This window comes from Fragaria vesca, linkage group LG1 (assembly GCF_000184155.1).
Source record: "Fragaria vesca subsp. vesca linkage group LG1, FraVesHawaii_1.0, whole genome shotgun sequence".
In the NCBI taxonomy this organism is placed as follows: Eukaryota; Viridiplantae; Streptophyta; class Magnoliopsida; order Rosales; family Rosaceae; genus Fragaria; species Fragaria vesca.
Window position 1 is genome coordinate 591,375 of NC_020491.1, and position 18,483 is coordinate 609,857.

Here is an 18,483-nt window from a genome sequence, read left to right on the forward strand (position 1 = left end):
TCCTTCTCAAGGACATAATCACGAGTTGCTTTTCACAAGCAAAAGTTCACTGAAGTGTCCCATAGTGCACTGAATACTCTCTCAACACTTTACACTTCCAAAACCTAAGTTCTTCAAAGATAATTTTTTTTAAAAAAGAAAATAAAAAAGGAGAGGAGTTAATCGGGAGGACCACACTACAACAATATGGAGCAAAGGCCACACAAGGTGTGTGACATTTAGAGGTGTTGAATTTTCCTACAAGTGTGGTAAGTGAGGGTATTAACAATGTATAAAGGAAAAATACCACATATGTATGAATTGCAACAACCCCAAAAGCCACACATCTCCTTATTGTGGTAGACTTGTAGTGCCAAATAAGAGTAGTGCTTGTAGCTGAAAAAAGACTCCATTGCTATCATAATGTCAACTCAGTTTATCTCAAGGTCATCTACTCATCAAGAACTCACGAATTGAGCGAATAACCTCCACATAATTTTGGTTTGTCTTTTACCTCCCGGACTCCCGGAAATGAGTGGCTAGTCAAGTTTAGGGTACCAGTGATTAAAGAGAAAAAGCATACGATCCGTTAGTATAAAATATGTTTTTGTCTTCTGCTCCGAGCCTTGCACTACTCTTTAATCTATAATCTCTTGCTTGTTACCACCAATTATTATGACTCGCAAACCCAGAAGAAAATGGTGGACACAAGTGACCGCACAAGTGAACTAAAAGCATTTGATGATACAAAAGCCGGTGTGAAAGGACTACTCGATGCAGGAGTCAAAACAATCCCTCGCATTTTCCACTCCAGATCACAACCAAATGTTGATCAGAGGGAGGGAGGTGATGATGATGCCCGGTTCAGTATTCCAACCATCGATCTTCAAGGCGGCAAAATCCAAGCAGACTCAGCTTTACGAGCTGAGGTCATGGAGAAAGTTCGGCATGCGTGTGAGAAATGGGGTTTCTTTCAAGTAGTGAATCATGGAATTCCTGTAAATGTTTTGGATGAGGTGATTCGAGGGATACGCGAGTTCCATGAGCAGGATAGTGAGCTAAAGAAAGAGTTCTATACAAGGACTCCCGGGAAGAAAGTGTATTATCATTCTAACTATGATTTGTACCAAGCTTCATCAACTGACTGGAGAGACACACTTGGCTGTTTCATGGCTCCTAATCCACCCAAACCAGAAGAATTACCGTCAGTATGCAGGTAAGGCTTGATCTTTAGCTCTAGCTACCTTTGACATGATGAGTAATTGTTCTTACATATATAGGGTTTATATGACTGTTAATTATCACACACATCTAGAATTCTAGATATGTTTGCGCTTATAATGATGGAATCGCTGATTCAAAGTAACCGTTTATGTAGTAATCAGGATAATTAGCTAGAGTTTGAGTATAGAATTACGATATGAATCTATGTTCATGTGCTAAATTTGATAAGTAGTGCAAACATCTATATATGTACATTTGTAGTGAGCTAATTAAGTATAGTTTCACTTGATAAATGAACTAAATTAGTAAGTAAGATAAGAGTTGGGAAATTGGCCAATTTGGATTGCAGAGATATAGTGATCGAGTACTCAAAGCATGTGATGGAGGTGGGATTAACATTGTTCGAGATACTATCTGAGTCTCTTGGGCTTAATCCGAACCATCTCAAAGACATGAACTGCGCCGAGGGGCTTCTTCTTCTGGGTCACTGCTATCCAGCATGCCCTGAACCAGACTTGACTTTCGGCGCCAGCAAGCACACTGATGGTACTTTCATCACCATTCTCTTGCAAGACCAGTAGGCGGTCTCCAAGCTTTGTATGAGAATCAATGGGTTAATGTTCCCCCCATGTATGGGGCTCTAGTTGTCAATGTTGGAGACCTTCTTCAGGCAAGTCCATTCTTGTTAGCTTAATCTTTTGTTGTTTACTAACAAATGCACTGTAATTTTAGAATATCGTCATATACGTTGGTAACTTATTGACTGTGTTGCTCAATTTTGTGCAGCTCATAACAAATGACAAGTTTATTAGCTTGGCTCACAGAGTTAGAGCGAAGAATGTAGGGCCAAGAACATCTGTGGCAAGCTTTTTCAGATCTGAGCGGAACACAAAAGTTTTCGGACCAATTAAGGAGTTGTTATCAGAAGAGAACCCCCAAATCTACCAAGAAGTTGATATTAAAGATTATGTCAGGTACTACTACTCAGAAGGGAAGGAGAACTCCCCATTACTACATTTCAAGCTGTGGGTTGATGTCCATCAAGAACATTTAACCTCTGTTAGCTAGTTAAAAAAAAAATAACCCTACTGTTAGTTATAATAAAAGACAGTGATGGTCCAATTCCTCAATGAATGTACGTGAAATTATGGCAAAGAACTTTGTGATTGAAATGTAAATAAATAAATTCCTTATAGTGATGGTTCAATTCTTCAATGTCTGTTGCTCAAGTATTCTATTTGCTAATTCAATTCCGCGAACTCCTTACTTGGGCATAAAATTTGGAGTATTTCGCTAAAACAGGGGAATTTTTAGATTGTTTCCACACTGGGAATTTTTCCCTTACCTCAAGAAGTAGAAAACCCATTAGATTACTAGGAGTTTAGGTCTAACCTTCAAATTAAGTTTTATTGAATGACATTAAGTTTCGGTCTAAATTTTACTGTAACAATAAACTAGCGGACCTTTAAAAGCATATAATTCGTGGGTGTGTTGAGTTTAGGTTCGTAATTGATGATGCAGACTTAACATTAATGGCAGTTTATTATTAATCTTTTAGTAGGAATGAAACGGTTAATCTGGAAAGGAAATTTGTTCCCAAGTCTTCATTTTTCTTTCTTTTTTTGATAAATGGAAGGTATAGCCTGGCCTATATCAAAGACACCGCTACCGATCCATTATTAATATTAATAGAAATATGTGACATCAAGGAGGACATAAAACCTCTACATCGAGTGACATTACAAGCATTACACTTATCTTCATAGAGAACATCTTGTAAGAAATCAGGGGTTTGACCTAAGTGTAACTCTACTATTCTATCTAAACTAGCAAAGTGCACCAATCTGTGGGCTGCACTATTTGTCAGGCTCTATTATTTGTTTCATGAAAAATATGTCGGACCATACTATTCTCAAATGAAAGCATTAAAGCTCTACAATCCTCCATAATCCGACTAACCTCCACCATGTTACATTGTTACATGATTGTTGATTATAGGCTGCTACTATTCCTGGGTCTTTTCTATGAGCATAGGAAAGTAATAAACTTCTAACTCTTAGTCTCACATTAGAAAACATGTAAAAGGAGCATCTTTCCCTTATAAAAAGAGACTTATTCCCACTTACTCAACACACAATGACTAACACTTGTAATACTATGGGGGCCACTTAGGCTCCCAACCTCTAGTATATGTTAAGTGGATGTAGTCTACCTCAAGAGAGGAAGATGAACCACTATAAACCTTGTGTTTCCTTATCTCTATCCCTCTTACATTATGATAATCCGACTATCAGCACACATATAAGTACATGGGATTAACCCGCGTAATCCATCGTTTCAACATGCCTCTGAATATTGTCAACGACCATGACCCTAGATTCACAGGGTCATTTTGGTCAGAGTTATTCAAGTTGCTTGGTTCGGAGCTCAACATGTCCTCAAGTTATCACCCTCAAACAGACGAGCAAACAGAGAGATTTAATGAAATGCTAGAAGAATACCTGAGAGGCTAAGATACTTTGTCCATGCTAACATGAAGAATTGGGTGGAGTTGTTGGATGTGGATCAATTTTGTTTCAACTCGAAGAAGAGCTCAGCCACCAACAAGAGTGCGTTCGAAGTAGTGACAGGCTAGTAACCACTCTTGCCCCATATTGTGCACAAAGTATACAAAGGGAAGAACCTGCGCGCTTTCAACTTCACCAAAGAGTGGAAGGCGAACGCGGATATTGCCTAGAGTTACTTGGAGAAGGCAGCTAAGAGGATGAAGAAGTGGGTAGATCTAGGCTGGAAACCCCAATAGTTCAAAGAATGAGACATGGTACTCGTCAAGCTGCTCCCAGAACAACTCAGATTCCTTCATTCCAAAGATAAGAGGTTGTTCAGAAAGTATGAAGACCCATTTCCTATTATTTCTAAAGTAGAGAAGTTCTCTTACAAGGTTGACATCCCTGCCTAGATGAAAGTGCACCCTTGTCTTTCATGTCAGTAACCTCAAGCCTCACTAGCCAGATCCTAAAGATCAAGCGTGCAACCAGCTTACTCAGGAGCATGTGGAGAATAAGGCAACCAAGCCTAACGTAGTGGAGGAGATTATTGCTGGAAGAGTAGTCAACTAGTTCAATAAGGGGCATAATCCAACAATCAAGACGCGCCCGCAGTAGCAATACTTGGTGAAGTAGAAGGGGTTTGGAGATGAAGAGATCAGTTGGGATAATGTCGAAGCCCTTAAGAAGTTCAAGTAGAAGATTGAAGATTTCAAGTCCAAGGCAGTCGTCGAGAGTGCCGACAGCTTAAACGAGGGAGGATGTTAGGGATAGACTTGTAAATGCCGCAAGCAACCTTATCTAGGGTCAAGAGTCAAGTCCACGATTGGTTGCCTGTGTTCTAGTGACAATATTGTAATTTCTATCTTCTTGTATTTTATTTTATTTAGCTTGGTCCCCATTGGCTTTTTGATGTTTCCCCCAACCAAATGAGTATTTGGCCGATATGCTATTTAAGGAGGGGTTCCTAGTCAGCAACGGTTGGACTACGAAATTAATATATGTAAGCATATGTACTTTTGTCTCCCTAAACGTCTTATTATCAATAAAGAGAGAAATTACTTAATCCTTTGTGTCCCGTGAGATTGTTTCATGCCCCATTCAATTATACATTTGCCCATTAATAAATTGTGTTTTTACATGCAGGTACCGTTATAGTATTATCGTGTGGTTTCTATTGTTTCTTACAAGGTGCATACAAAGCTGACTTGTTATCTGTTTAAAACTAATGAGTGATGCACGGTTCACTTTGCACCCTTGCAAAGTTGACCCGTGACACCAAGCATGCACTGCCCTACCATCGACCATCTACCAACGAGCTCAATTGACTATAAGATTGGTCGGGTGTGGGATTTTGATTAAATTTTTATTATCTAACATTTTGAAATTTAAATTGAGTTTTGATTTCTAAAAACTAACCACTTTTATAATTATTCTTATTTTTTATTAGTAATTATTATTATTTTCGATAAAGCACTTTTCTGCATTTGGTCCATTTGGATGATTACTTAATTAATTTTTTTTTAAATTAAATATTTTAAATCTGTTACTCATTGCCGGATTTGGAAACTAGTTGGTGGGATTCCGTTGTCCTGTGAATAGAGGTCCCCATTTGTAGTTGTACGTGTCGAACTAACACTAGTGACACTACATTCATACTGCACTGTCACCACATGGTGGATTTGCATGTCCAAAAGACTTCGAGTCTTGTACCCTTTACCAGATTTCGTAAAAATGGTCACCGAGACCTCAAGCGGTCAAGAGCGTCTGCAACAACTTAAGGCCTTCGACGAATCAAAAGCTGGTGTCAAAGGGATCGTCGATACCGGAATCACCAAAGTCCCACCAATTTTCGTCCGTCCAAATAAAGATCCCTCTGTCATCGGCGACCATAAGGTTTCAGGCGGTTTCAGTATCCCAGTGGTGGATCTCTCTGAAAATAACAGCAGGAGAGCTGAGGTGATCGACCAAGTTCGGAGGGCCGCAGAGACTTATGGGTTCTTCCAGGTTGTGAACCATGGAGTGCCCCAGAGAGTGATGGAGGAAATCATGGAGGCGACTCGTGCGTTTCACGAGCTGCCTAAGGAGGTGAAGGCCGAGTACTATGGTAGGGATATGGTGAGGAAGGTCAAGTACTACTCTAGTGCTAACATGTATGAGTTGATGTATGCTAATTGGAGAGACACTATGCAGTTAAACACGACTGTTGAGGACTTTGATCCTCAAGAAATACCTCCCATTCTCAGGTATGACCATCCATTGCAAGAATCTTCTTCTATTTTTCAGATGAAATTTTGTTTTGTTTGGTTATTCTTTTGCATTTCTTCTTTGGTCAATTAACATGCAGCTAGGATTCTGGAAGTTAGTCAATAACATATATGCTAAACTATGTTGTTAGTGTTCGTTACTTGAGTGACGAATTTTTACTTCACTATTTGCTGCAGCCTGTTGGGAATATAGATAGACATATATTGAGAAAGGATTGCATTCTCACCATGATCTCTGAGTCGATTGATGGGGTATAGACAATCGATCTGGAGTAAAAGAATATATAATTTACATAGGGGAAAAGGGGAAATGTAAAAAATTATATATATGGTTCAACATTCTGAAATGTATGTCAAATGATTCTTATGATCTCTGCTGGTGTGCGTGTATGGATTCTTTTTGTTGTCAAATGTGCAGAGATATAACTATGGAGTACTCAGAGCATGCTCAGAAATTAGGCGTCACTTTGTTTGAATTGCTATCTGAAGCGCTTGGGCTCAAACCGGATCATCTCATAAACTTGGATTGTGCAAAGGGGCATATGATTCTTAATCACTACTATCCCCCATGCCCCGAGCCTGATCTGACTATGGGCACTAATCAACACTCGGATTTTGATTTTTTGACCATCCTCCTACAAGACCAAATTGGTGGACTCCAAGTTCTGCATCAAAACAAGTGGATTAATGTTACTCCTGTGCTTGGAGCGCTGATCATCAACATTGGAGATCTCTTGCAGGCAAGCACTATATATCTCAGCATCAAATTTATAACATACAAATTTACTACGTACCAAATTTGCAAATGTGTCAGCTATAAATTAATAATGTATATTAGTTGCCAACTTGACCATCATACATCTGGGTTTGTCTCCCATACCATATGGTATGGCATACATATTGCAAATGTGTCTAATTGTGTGGCACATGTGAGCTTTTGAAGGGGCAAATAGTTATTACATGGTCATTTAGTTGCTTCTTCAATCAATGATAACCACACATTTTGTAAGGCATGCTATACCATATGGCATACTAAAATTTTCCCATACATCTATGCATGAATAGAAACTCAGTTATTGTTTGTATTCCGTATGTACAAGTGTATATATACTCACATTGCATTTAACAGTCCGGAATGTTTCTAGCAATTATAAGTCAATGCAATAGAGTTGTATTGCAATTTCTAATATGCAAGTACTGGTGCAGCTAATCTCAAATGGCAAGTTCAATAGTGTCAAGCACAGAGTGGTTTCCAAAAAGGAAGGTCCAAGAATTTCTGTGGCATATTTTTTTGTGCATCTTTCTCGTGAAAATACTCCGAGAGTGTATGAGCCAATCAAGGAGTTGACATCAGAAGGAAATCCCCCAATTTACAGGGGAACGACTGCGAAAGATTATGTTACCGGCGTCTATAAGAAAGGGAACATAAATGGGATAGGCTCTGGACTAGAGTATTTAAAGCTGTGAAGTTTAGTCATGAAAATGTATGGTCTATTGGTTGATGCAATAATGGATCAGTCTCATGCATGTTTATCACTGGTCCTCCAATTCCTCTAGATGGAAATTAAATTTCGGATACTCTAATTTACCTATGGATTTCAATGCCAGGAAGTCTCAAGTTCTTGATGGAGTTACCGTTTTATCTTTTTTTTTTTTTTTCTATTTTTTTTTTTAACCCAGGATTGATGCTCTTGAGTTGATTATACCCCTCCAATATTCACCCCTATCATATCACCCTTCACTCTGCCAAATGAGGAGTATACATAAATATGCAGTAAACTACAAAGAAATTAAGGTCAAGGTCGTGCTTTTTCTGAAGTAAAACCAGAAAAAGACTTGAGCAGAAAGTGTGAGACTGAGTATGCATGTTACAGCAAGTTGCTAATATAGCACCAGAGAGCTAAACCATGTTATTAGTTTTGTCCAAACTAAATCTGGCTGGTCTTTTGTTTGTTAGCAGTATAGCATTAGTATCGCAAGGGTAGAATAGTCATTGATTTGTATTACCTAGTGCCTATATAAAGGCTATGTTGTACGTACTGTTTCACCTTATCTAAGAATTCACAACGTAGTCCTCTATGGATTCAACGTTTTCTTCCACTGCTTCCTTTTATTTTCTGTGTTTAGCATCAATAATCCATGGTTCATAGATTCCTATCATGGTATCAGAGCCCATGGTTTATGATCCGGAACCTTGTGGCTTCTGTTCTTCTATCTAGTCTTAGCTTCCGCGTTGTTTAATTCAGTAGATCCCAATTTTTGTTTTCCCCAAATCTCAAAACCCTAGCCTATCGATTGAAGCTGTGCCGTCCTCAATTGAAGCAAGTGCGACTTCATCTGCAGTCGGGCTTTGATCACCATCCTCGCTTTCTTTTCTAGTTTGAGTTCTCTGCTCGCAGATCTCACTGGCGCCATCTTCACGCTTTTGATCCTCGTTGCCCTCTCAACCCTGATTTGCAGTCTATGGTCACCGATTCGGTACTAGTCTCTCTCTCAACTGTGTGTTTATTGCTTTGATCTGGTTGGATGTAGAAGTAGGGGAGATGATTTGACAGTGCTAGATGGTTATTATATGTGAATACTCGGGGCTTCTAAATCTGATGGTACTTTGAGATGGTGATTTGAGGATATATATGGGTGCTATTATTGTGATGGTGATTTTCTATCCATGCTTTGGCTCCAATTATAGAGGATTTGATAATTTCTTTGTCGATTCGGTCCCCTCTCTCACTTGAATCATGAAATTTCTCTATGGTCTGGGATGTTGTGCTTCAGTTTTCCAGTTTTCCAGTTTTTCTTTTCATATCAAGGTTTGTTTGCCGTCAACCAAAAGAAAAAGGTGACGATGCAGTTTATATTTTCTTTTTGTTTGTGGACTGGTGAGTGTGGCTTGATAATTTGGATTATGGATTGGTTCTCTAGTTCTTGTGTGAAGTACATGACTGAATTTGGGGAAGTAGTTTCTAATTACTCTGATATTTGGAAGTTGCTTCATTCAATTGAAATCTGCCTCAGACATTCTGCAGTATTTTATTCTAGTTATATGTGCTTCATCTGTCAATGGTTGCTTTAGTATCACTCGCTGATATCTAGATTGAGCATCAATAGCTTCCGACTTGTGCTTTGGCTTATCAATTTCTCATGCACCCACCTCAGTGAGCATTAGATTCTTCAACAGAATTGGTAATATCCTCCCAATTTTTCCACCCTATCATTGGATTTGTGGAATTGATTTGTGGTTTAATTTGCTCTGTCAGTATCATCAGTTTGCCATTTTCCTTTTATATCAAAGTTTGTGTCCGCCATCAACCAAAGAAAAGGTGATGAAGCAGTTTTATATTTTCTTTTTGGTCTGGTGAATTGGCTTGGCAAGTTGGACTATAAATTGGTTGTATGGCTCTATGTGCTAGATGTGTTAAGTTTGAAGGAGGTTTCCATATTTGATGAGGAATTTGAAATTTGCTATGGAATTTGTTGTGCCTACTGTTTCTGGGGTGGATACATTGCTACTGATATTGTGTTTGGGTGAATCCCCTAGTAGAGATGAGGTTATGCAAAACAGAGATGAGGTAGAGATGAGTTGCTGGTTATATACGAGTACATATGGACTTGATAATTAAGGCAGAATTCTTCTAATGTTTGTGCAATAAGCTTTATATGGTTACTGGTAGAGTGCAAGTGTTTCAGATATGAAAGTTAAACAAGATTCAAGTTCTTATGCAGCTTTTCAGTTTGTCAGATTACAATTGAAGAAAGAAATATATATATATATATATATATATATATATCTATGCTAGTTTTCAGATTTGGATTTATTTTCAGTTTTACATAGTTTGCTGCTATGCTACTGGGTTTATTCTTCATCATGTTACACTACTAGCTACCAGTGAGATTCTTCCAGCAAGCTCTGTCTCCTCTTTTTATCAAATCTGTTGCAAGTCAAGATGGAAGCTAGTTGATCTTATCATATCAAGTTGGGGTTTTAAATTGGGAGATTTCTTGTAATATTTTGGGCTATGGTTGTGTAGTTTGCAGGCAACCATTATGCTTGGTACCAAGCATATTGTTGAGGGAGGGTGTTAGCAATATATCATTAGTATCGCAAAGGTAGAATAGTCATTGACTTGTATTACCTGGTACCTATATAAAGGCTATATTGTACTGTTTCACCTTATCTAAGAATTCACAATGTAGTTCTCTGTAGATTCAACGTTTTCTTCTACTGCTTCCTTTTATTTTCTGCGTTTAGCATCAATAATCTATGGTTCATAGATTCCTATCATTGTTGTCTTCATAGACATTTTAACTTTGATCCCTAGTTCCTAGCTTCCATCAATCCATCTAAATCTGTATCAACTAAGTTCCATACTACTGTCATGTCTTTCATGTTTAAACTAATCTCAAAAGATCATAAACATAGTTTAGGCTCCTTTATTGTAAGGAAGTTCTTGGTGCTCATCGAATAGTAATATGCAGGGAAACTTGGCGGGAAAGAACGGAAAGCAACATGCCCTTCAATTTACCAGAAGAGTTTGAACACCTGCAGAGCACAACAATTGAAATTGCAATGTAGGTGTAGCTTTACATTCAAGCACAATATTAGGAAAGTACATGTTCCTCGTCCGGGTGGGTGGCTAAAGTGAGGAGAGTGTTAGCATTATTGGACACGTATGTGGGACCGTGCCGCCCGTTACAGCTTCCGCAAAACAGTACACACTAGACACCATGTTTTCAGCCTAATAATATCATGAAAGAACAAAGGATAGACAATAAGACAAATTTACCATCAGTAATGATGACAAATGCCCAAAACTTATGTGGCTAGCTAGCAATGAAAGATGTGTACAGAAAACCATTTGTGCTAGTGAAAGCTCACCGGAGTTTTGAGTCCCAAAAGACAAGCTAGCTGCAAACAACAAAATGGTCTCCGGGAATTCAAGCAACCAAGACCGTCTTCAACAGCTCAAGGCCTTTGACGAATCCAAAGCTGGTGTCAAAGGGATCGCTGATGCCGGCATTACCAAAATCCCACCAATTTTCGTCCGAACTACGGCGGATTACGCCGGCGAAGATCAAGTTTCCGGCCAGACAATCCAAACCCAGTTCAGTATCCCGGTGGTGGACCTCGCTGAGACTGCTGGCAGGCGTGCGGAGGTGATCGACGGAGTGCGGCTGGCGGCGGAGAGCGTGGGGTTCTTCCAGGTGGTGAACCATGGGATACCCAAGAGAGTGTTGGAGGGGATGCTGGAGGCGGCGCGTGGGTTTCACGAGCTGCCGAGGGAGGTGAAGGCCGAGTACTATAGTAGGGAGCTGATGAGGAAAGTCAAGTTTGGGAGCAACTTTGATTTGTATCAGTCCAGATTTGCTAATTGGAGGGACAGCTTGTTCTGTGTCATGGGTCCTGAGCCTCTTGATCCTCAAGAATTGCCTCCGGTTTGCAGGTATGATCCCTCATAATCTTTTTTAGTATTTTTGTTTCAAGTGTTCAAATTTTGGGTTAAAACTATTTGATAGATACACATAACAACTTTGGTGATTTCCTACAATACAGTTTGCATATTTGGTCTTGGTCTTTCTAAGTTTTAGTCTATAGAATCTTGGTTACTTTTGTCAGGCTACGTAAACATTGGTGTTTAAACTCGCGTGTAAGCCTGTGATGAAGTTGGCATATGCTGCATTGCTGCTAACTTAATGTTAAGTCCTATATGCTCTCACTTTGTGTTGTAGTTAGTGTGTGCCTAAACACTGACAACAACAAAATTAAGTAAAATGCAGACTCAATTTGCCTGTAATCTGTAATGGTGTATGATGATGTAGGATACTAGAATGTGCCCCCTCTTGCATTGCTAGACTCGTCACTAATTTATAACTCATGTTCAGCGAAGCCCAGAAGAAGCTGACCCGCACAGACAGCTGACTATTCTTATGTTCAGTGATTTGTGAGACGTTGAAATTTGGTTCTAGTGAAATGGACCGAAAAATGACTCACTCTAGTTGTTGAAATTGAGGTGTGATCTATCTAATTTGCAGAGACATTACAATGGAGTATTCCGTTCAAGTTCACAAACTAGGTGTGACATTGTTTGAGTTGCTATCTGAGGTGCTTGGGCTAAAACCGGACCACCTTTTTGAACTGGATTGTGCAAAGGGGCATCTTCTTCTTAGTCACTACTATCCACCATGCCCTGAGCCTGAACTGACTTTGGGCACAACCAAACACTCCGATCCTGATTTTCTCACAATTCTACTTCAAGACAATATTGGTGGCCTCCAAGTTCTGTGTGAAAACCAGTGGATTGATGTTCCTCCTGTTCCTGGTGCTCTGGTGGTCAACATTGGAGATCTCTTGCAGGCAAGCCCTCTCTACTAATCAAAATTTATTGACAGAAAAAATAAGTAATGTACAGACATTTTTTAAAATACATTTCCACAATTTGAACCATATTCTTTTAAAGCTGCCATCTCACATCACATATAGTATTAGTTCGAGTTTCATGACAAGTTTCTCCTGAACCCCCAAACAGAAGTAGACCAGGTTCTCTAGCAGTACCTTAGGACAACAATTACATGACACTCATCTGATCCTTTGGTGAATAAGTGCATGTACAACTGCATGTGGTCTGTGATTGCATGCATTTTTGTGCAGACAAATTTCAAGAAGGATCGCTCTAGGACATCATAACTTGGTTGTCGTATTTTATTTATTTCTAGCATCTGATATAACAGAATCTGAAGGCACAAATATTTGGAAACTGAAGAGAGAGTTATGTACTTCGGTTTCATAATTTTGTTTCGTTGTTATTTTGTTATGAGAGGTTTTGGTCTAATCCCCCTCTCTTGATGTTTCTATTTTTTCTTTTTAATATATAAGAGTGTTAGGGGGTCATTCCTCTCTCGCTCATCTTTCAGACCAAAAAAAAAAAAAAAAAGCTCATTGAGAAACGGTTCTGTTGTACTATCTTGCAGCTTATATCCAATGATAGATTCAAAAGTGTAGAGCATCAAGTGCTTGCCAACCTCGGAGGACCAAGAGTATCTATTGCTTGCTTTTTCACCTTGCATCTTTATCCATCAACAAGGTTGTACGGCCCCATTAACGAATTGCTGTCAGAAAATCATCCCCCTGTATACAGAGAAACCTCACTTCGAGACTTCATTGCTTACTACGATGGAAAAGGGCTTGATGGGAACTCTGCACTAACACATTTCAAGTGCCAGAGGTAAAATTGAAACATAGTACTTGGTGGCTTTTGGCGTGTGTTTGTATGGCTTGTACTAGAACAAACAAAATAAACCAACTAGGTGTAAAAATATTAATGATTTTACCATATGCCTGTTGCAATATGTAATATGCAATCTAGAACAACTACTTATGATCATAAGTGCATATTAAGATACTAGCTCACATTTCTTTCCCAGTTGTTCTGTTCTTGAAATGTCACTACATCTATCAATACTTGATGTGATTATCCGAAAGCATAGTGGAACACTATGAGTCGATGATTATGTTCATCTCTCAATGAGGTTTATAACTTTATCTAGTATTATATCCATGTACATAATCTAATCTAAGCCAACTATAACACTGATGTTAATTGATACACAAAATAAAGAATTAAATTCAGTTTACCCCCTTGTGGTTTGGGGGTAACTTCATGTTAGTCCCTACACTTTTATTTTCATCAGTGTACCCTTGAACTCTTCAATTTTTGTCTGCCGTGCCCAAATTCTCATATTCCATTTGAATTGACCTTTAATTATCAGCAGTTAAGGTCCGATTTGGACATATAAGATCCGATTTGCCCAAATTCTAGATACTGGCCTCACAGTTAAGGTTAAAATTATCAGCAATTAACGTCTGATTTAGACAGAATATAGGACATTTGGTCACGCTTGAGGAAAATTCAAAAGTTTGAGGGGTAAACTGATGAAATTGAAAGTATAGGGATTAACATGAAGTTACTCCCAAACCTCATGGGGGTAAACTGAATTTAATTCCAAAATAAATATCAGTAACGTTAATTGACACAGCTCATGTCAACAATGAATGTCATCTTGGATCACGTCTAGACAAATAGAAGCGGGGCGGTGAGCAATGACACGAAATGCACGCCGCGGCGGAAAAATCTGGGTACGTATATTTTCAGACAAACCAGTTACAGTAAGACCTACAGAAACACGTATGGATTCGGGGAAAGGATCTCCCGAATATTGGGTAGCTGTTGTTAAACCCGGCAGAATACTTTATGAAATGAGCGGAGTGGTAGAAAATATAGCCAGAAAGGCTATTTCAATAGCGGCATAAAAAATGCCTATACGAACTCAATTCATTCTTTCGGTATAGGATAAGAATGTATAACAAAAGGAAAGAATTTTTTTGATAAAAAAACAATTGTAGGTTTCTTGTTTTGTTTTGAACAAACAATATTTCTTTTTTTTCACCCCTTACATTGCAAAAGACAAAACCAATAAAAAAAAGATATGATTCAGCCTCAAACCCATTATTTTGTAAAATTCCAGTTTCGATGATCGCAGAGTCCCAGTTCTTGATGTTTAATCCTTTTGACAAATTTCCCTGTAGATACAAGAACTCAGCTTCTTTCTCAAGTCTTGAGGACCCTGCTTCTTTCTCAGGTTTTGGATTCATCTAATTCAGTGCTTATGTTTAACTACAAAAAAAAAAAAACAAAAAAAAAAAACTACTGTCTTATCCTACAGTTTGATCACAACATTATACAAAACAAACAGTCTAGATTGAAGAAAAGTCGCATAAAATTAATGGTGGCTTGTGCACTTGCGTGGCTAAATCTTAACCACCTCAGTTCTTGAGTTGTTGAGTCCTTAAATACATACATGAAAGATAACCAGCTGAATCAGCATACCATTATCCATTTATCCTTGCCTACAGTTCTTGAATTATCAAACACCTTCAATCCTTGTATTGTACAAATCATGGAAGTGTCAGGTGAAATTAAATCTGATGAATACAACCGAGCTCTAGAGGTAAAGAGTTTCGATGATACAAAGGCTGGTGTCAAAGGCCTTGTAGATGCAGGCATAGGCAAAGTTCCAAAGATATTCATAGCACCATCTCATGATCATGCTGATTTTCCAACATGTCAGCAACCAAATTTGCAAATTCCCCTCATAAATCTCAGTGGCCTCTACGGTGATCGCCACAAGGAGATTGTTAATGAAGTTCGGATTGCATCCGAGACATGGGGTTTCTTCCAAGTAGTCAATCATGGAATTCCAGTGAATGTGCTTGAAGATATGATGCAAGGAGTAAGGAGGTTTAATGAGCAAGATCTTGAGGTGAAGAAACAGTTCTATAGTCGTGATCTAAAGAGAATTGTGAGATTCGATAGCAACTATGATCTCTACCAGTCCAAAGCAGCCAATTGGAGGGACACTTTAGCTTTCACCAAGCCTGTAGTGGATCATACCCAAGAACTTCCTGAAGTTTGTAGGTACTTTCTAATTATCACTGTCAGATTATACTAGCTGCATTGTAGATTGTAACCTTTCTTGTGATTTACCGTGGACTTATTATTTTGACCTTATATTATATGCTTGTGTTGATTGAGACTAGTTTGTGATTTACTGTGGTTAGTCTGTGGATCTTTACAGTATTTTGACATGTTATATTCATGCGATGTTAATCATTTTATCTGAACTTTTAGGGATCTGATCTATGTGAAAACCTAAACTATTTTTGATAATGACTGATCGATTTGGCAAAATTGCTATATAGGACTTTTTTTTTTGGAAATGTGCTACAGGACTCTTATGTCAGATACATCCAAACTCCAAAGAATACGGTTAACTGGTATTAGAATCAAGTCTGACCATAATCACCATATTATGTTGTCACACGACGATTTCTAGATGGACTTCTTGTATGAATTTGTCATACCAAATTAACAATCAGACAACATACATATGTCATATTGCGTTTATATTTGTCATACACATCCTTTGAGTCACTTAACCCAAACGTACTAGCTATAATAACTCTTCACATATGATCATTCAAAAATGCAGAGAAGCTACACTTGAGTGCACAAACCATGTCGTCAAGTTGGCAGATCAACTCTTTGAATTGCTATCAGAGGCTCTGGGACTCAAACCAGATTATCTAACAAGAGAAATGGAGTGTGCTAAGTTTTTTACCTGTGTCTGCCACTACTATCCAGCATGCCCTGAACCAGAGCTAACTTTGGGAACTAGCAAGCACACAGATCCAGCGTTCCTCACAATTCTCCTTCAAGACGAAATCGGTGGCCTTCAAGTTCTTCATGACAATCAGTAGGTTGATATTGACCCCATTTCAGGAGGCTTGATAATAAACATAGGGGATTTTCTCCAGGCTATATCAAATGACAAGCTCAAGAGTGTTCAACATAGAGTCCTCACCAACCGTGTCGGTCCACGGATTTCTGTAGGTTATTTTTTCATAGGAGAGACTGCTGCCAAGTCCTATGGTCCTATCAAAGAGCTTTTATCAGATGAAAACCCTCCTCTCTATGGTGCATTCTCCATAGAAGAGTATCGTGCCAAGTTCTTTTCTCAAGGGCTTGATGAGAAGTCTAGAGTACTTGACAAATTCAGGCGGCTATGAAGCTAGCTACTTCAACTGGGCTCAAAAGTTTCAATTTGAGATGTGTATCGCTGAATACCTATTGCGGTGAAAATATTATAGGGGTGTGAAATTTAGGCCCAGTTCGGCACAGCTGTGTTGTGGGAAGAATTGCTTTTGAATCTGCTACAGGTAGAATTGATTTTGATTCTTTTGTGGGTAAAATCTGTTAGGTGTTTGGTAAACTGCGTTCTAAGATTGAAAGGCTATTTTAGGTGAGAACTCTTTTAGGTGTTTGGTAAAAAGAGTGTTGTGACTGTGTATGATTGCCAAAGTGAACATCAACTTTGCCTAGGAAAAAAAAATGTTGAACTAAATTTGTTTTATGTTAAAATAAAAGAAGGATAATGAACATTAACTTAACGGTGTGTTTGGATGTGGATGAATTCTCAGAAATTTAATAAAAAATAAGGAATTCTCAATTACTTAGGACGGTTTCTCTCGTTTGGATTCTTATCCTGTAGAATTAGCAATTTTCACGGGAAAATAATCGTGGAATTTAGAAGCTTAAATTCCCGACTTGAATTCCTCACAAAATTGGCGTCATTTGTCAATTCCCTTAATTGAGATTAGTTTGAATACAAATTCTTGTCATTTTAAAACTGTACATCATGAAATCCAAACAATGAAATTCTCAATTAATGAAATTTAAATTCATTGAACTATAATTCCCATGATTTTGAAATTTCTACGGACATCAAAAATAGAGTTTTCTCTCATCCATCGTTTTTTGCTTGAGATCCATTGCCAAGACCTCATACATTCCACAATTGTTGGTACTACACCATTTTAAGCTCCTCTAATTATCAAAGACGTACCGATCATGTCAACATTTTTACGATTTAATAACCGGCAGCTTCAAATTATTAGAGGTGTGGTTATTGGAGCTATAAAAAGAAGTCGGCAAAGTATAACGAGTACATTGCTAGTAGAAGACGGATCAAGATGAAAAGATAACCTCTTTTACAGAAAAGGCAATTAGTTTAGTTGGATGGGATGTCGTCCAGTGGCGGATCTAGGATTTCAATCTTAGTTGGGCTTGAACTTCCTAGCCAAGACAAAAAAAGTGGAGAATCTTGACGGTGCGAGAGAAATTTACTCTAACACCTATTGATTAAAAGACAATGTTTATATCAGACACACTCCTATATTCTTCTCAAAATAATAAATAAAAAAAAAACCATTGTTATATTAGCACTACAAGAAATATCGTCTTAGCCAAAAAAATTTCGTCAGCTAAGTTCGTCTTCGTCGACGGAAACATAACCGTCGTATAGGACACCACAACCGTCGCCTAAGATATATTTAGGCGACCGAAAATGACTGTTGAGGACTTCCGTCGACTAAGATATTCCTATCCGATGAAACATCATTCATCGTCTAAGTTTCGTAGGCTTAGTAAATCCTAGGCGACGAATATTTTCCGTTGGTAACCTTCGTCGGCTTAGTAACTCTTAGGCGACGAAAATTGACTTTCGACACACTCCATCGACTAAGATCTTCCTAGGCGACGACAAATTTCCGTCGGTAAGGCTGGTCTTGGGTGACGAACCATTTTCTGTCGGCTTAGTTAGTCCTGGGCAACGAACCCTGTTCCGTCGGCTAAGTAAGTCTTAGGCGACAAATATGTCTTTCTTAGCCAATGAACTGTTCCGTCGACTAAGAAATTGCATTATTGCCTGACACAACGCAGAATGAATATATTTTTGCTGACGCCTTTTGTCTTAGGCGACGGAATATTCCACCGGTTAAGTAAACACATCATTTATACAACTTCTGCCCAGAAGAGAACCAGATGAACCCAAACTTTCTCTCTCCTCCCCCCCCC

The 18,483-nt window shown here is 38.6% G+C and overlaps 1 protein-coding gene and 2 pseudogenes across 3 annotated transcripts; all 3 read left to right on the top strand.

Moving 5' to 3' along the window:
• The first annotated feature begins 614 nt into the window (after window positions 1-614).
• Window positions 615-2,271, top strand: LOC101308511 (annotated as a pseudogene). The gene is made up of 3 exons (XR_183811.1): window positions 615-1,195; window positions 1,553-1,873; window positions 1,990-2,271. The product of XR_183811.1 is annotated as a 1-aminocyclopropane-1-carboxylate oxidase homolog 1-like (transcript).
• Window positions 2,272-5,439: 3,168 nt separating this feature from the next.
• On the top strand, window positions 5,440-7,638 carry LOC101304697 (deacetoxyvindoline 4-hydroxylase-like). The gene is made up of 3 exons (XM_004287054.1): window positions 5,440-5,995; window positions 6,435-6,756; window positions 7,223-7,638. Exons 1-3 carry the CDS (start codon window positions 5,484-5,486, stop codon window positions 7,481-7,483), a joined length of 1,095 nt encoding a protein of 364 aa, XP_004287102.1. The 5' UTR covers window positions 5,440-5,483; the 3' UTR covers window positions 7,484-7,638.
• A 710-nt stretch (window positions 7,639-8,348) lies between these two features.
• Window positions 8,349-16,802, top strand: LOC101304995 (annotated as a pseudogene). Its single transcript, XR_183657.1, has 7 exons — window positions 8,349-8,494; window positions 10,493-11,457; window positions 12,047-12,368; window positions 12,983-13,227; window position 14,552; window positions 15,140-15,486; window positions 16,061-16,802. The product of XR_183657.1 is annotated as a 1-aminocyclopropane-1-carboxylate oxidase homolog 1-like (transcript).
• Window positions 16,803-18,483: the final 1,681 nt, after the last annotated feature.

Excerpts from the sequence above, each read along its gene's own strand:
- LOC101304697 (XM_004287054.1), top strand. The coding sequence starts at position 5,484 with ATGGTCACCGAGACCTCAAGCGGTCAAGAGCGTCTGCAACAACTTAAG. Across the intron at positions 5,996-6,434 it reads GAAATACCTCCCATTCTCAG|AGATATAACTATGGAGTACT; the intron begins GTATGACCATCC and ends TCAAATGTGCAG. Across the intron at positions 6,757-7,222 it reads ACATTGGAGATCTCTTGCAG|CTAATCTCAAATGGCAAGTT; the intron begins GCAAGCACTATA and ends GTACTGGTGCAG.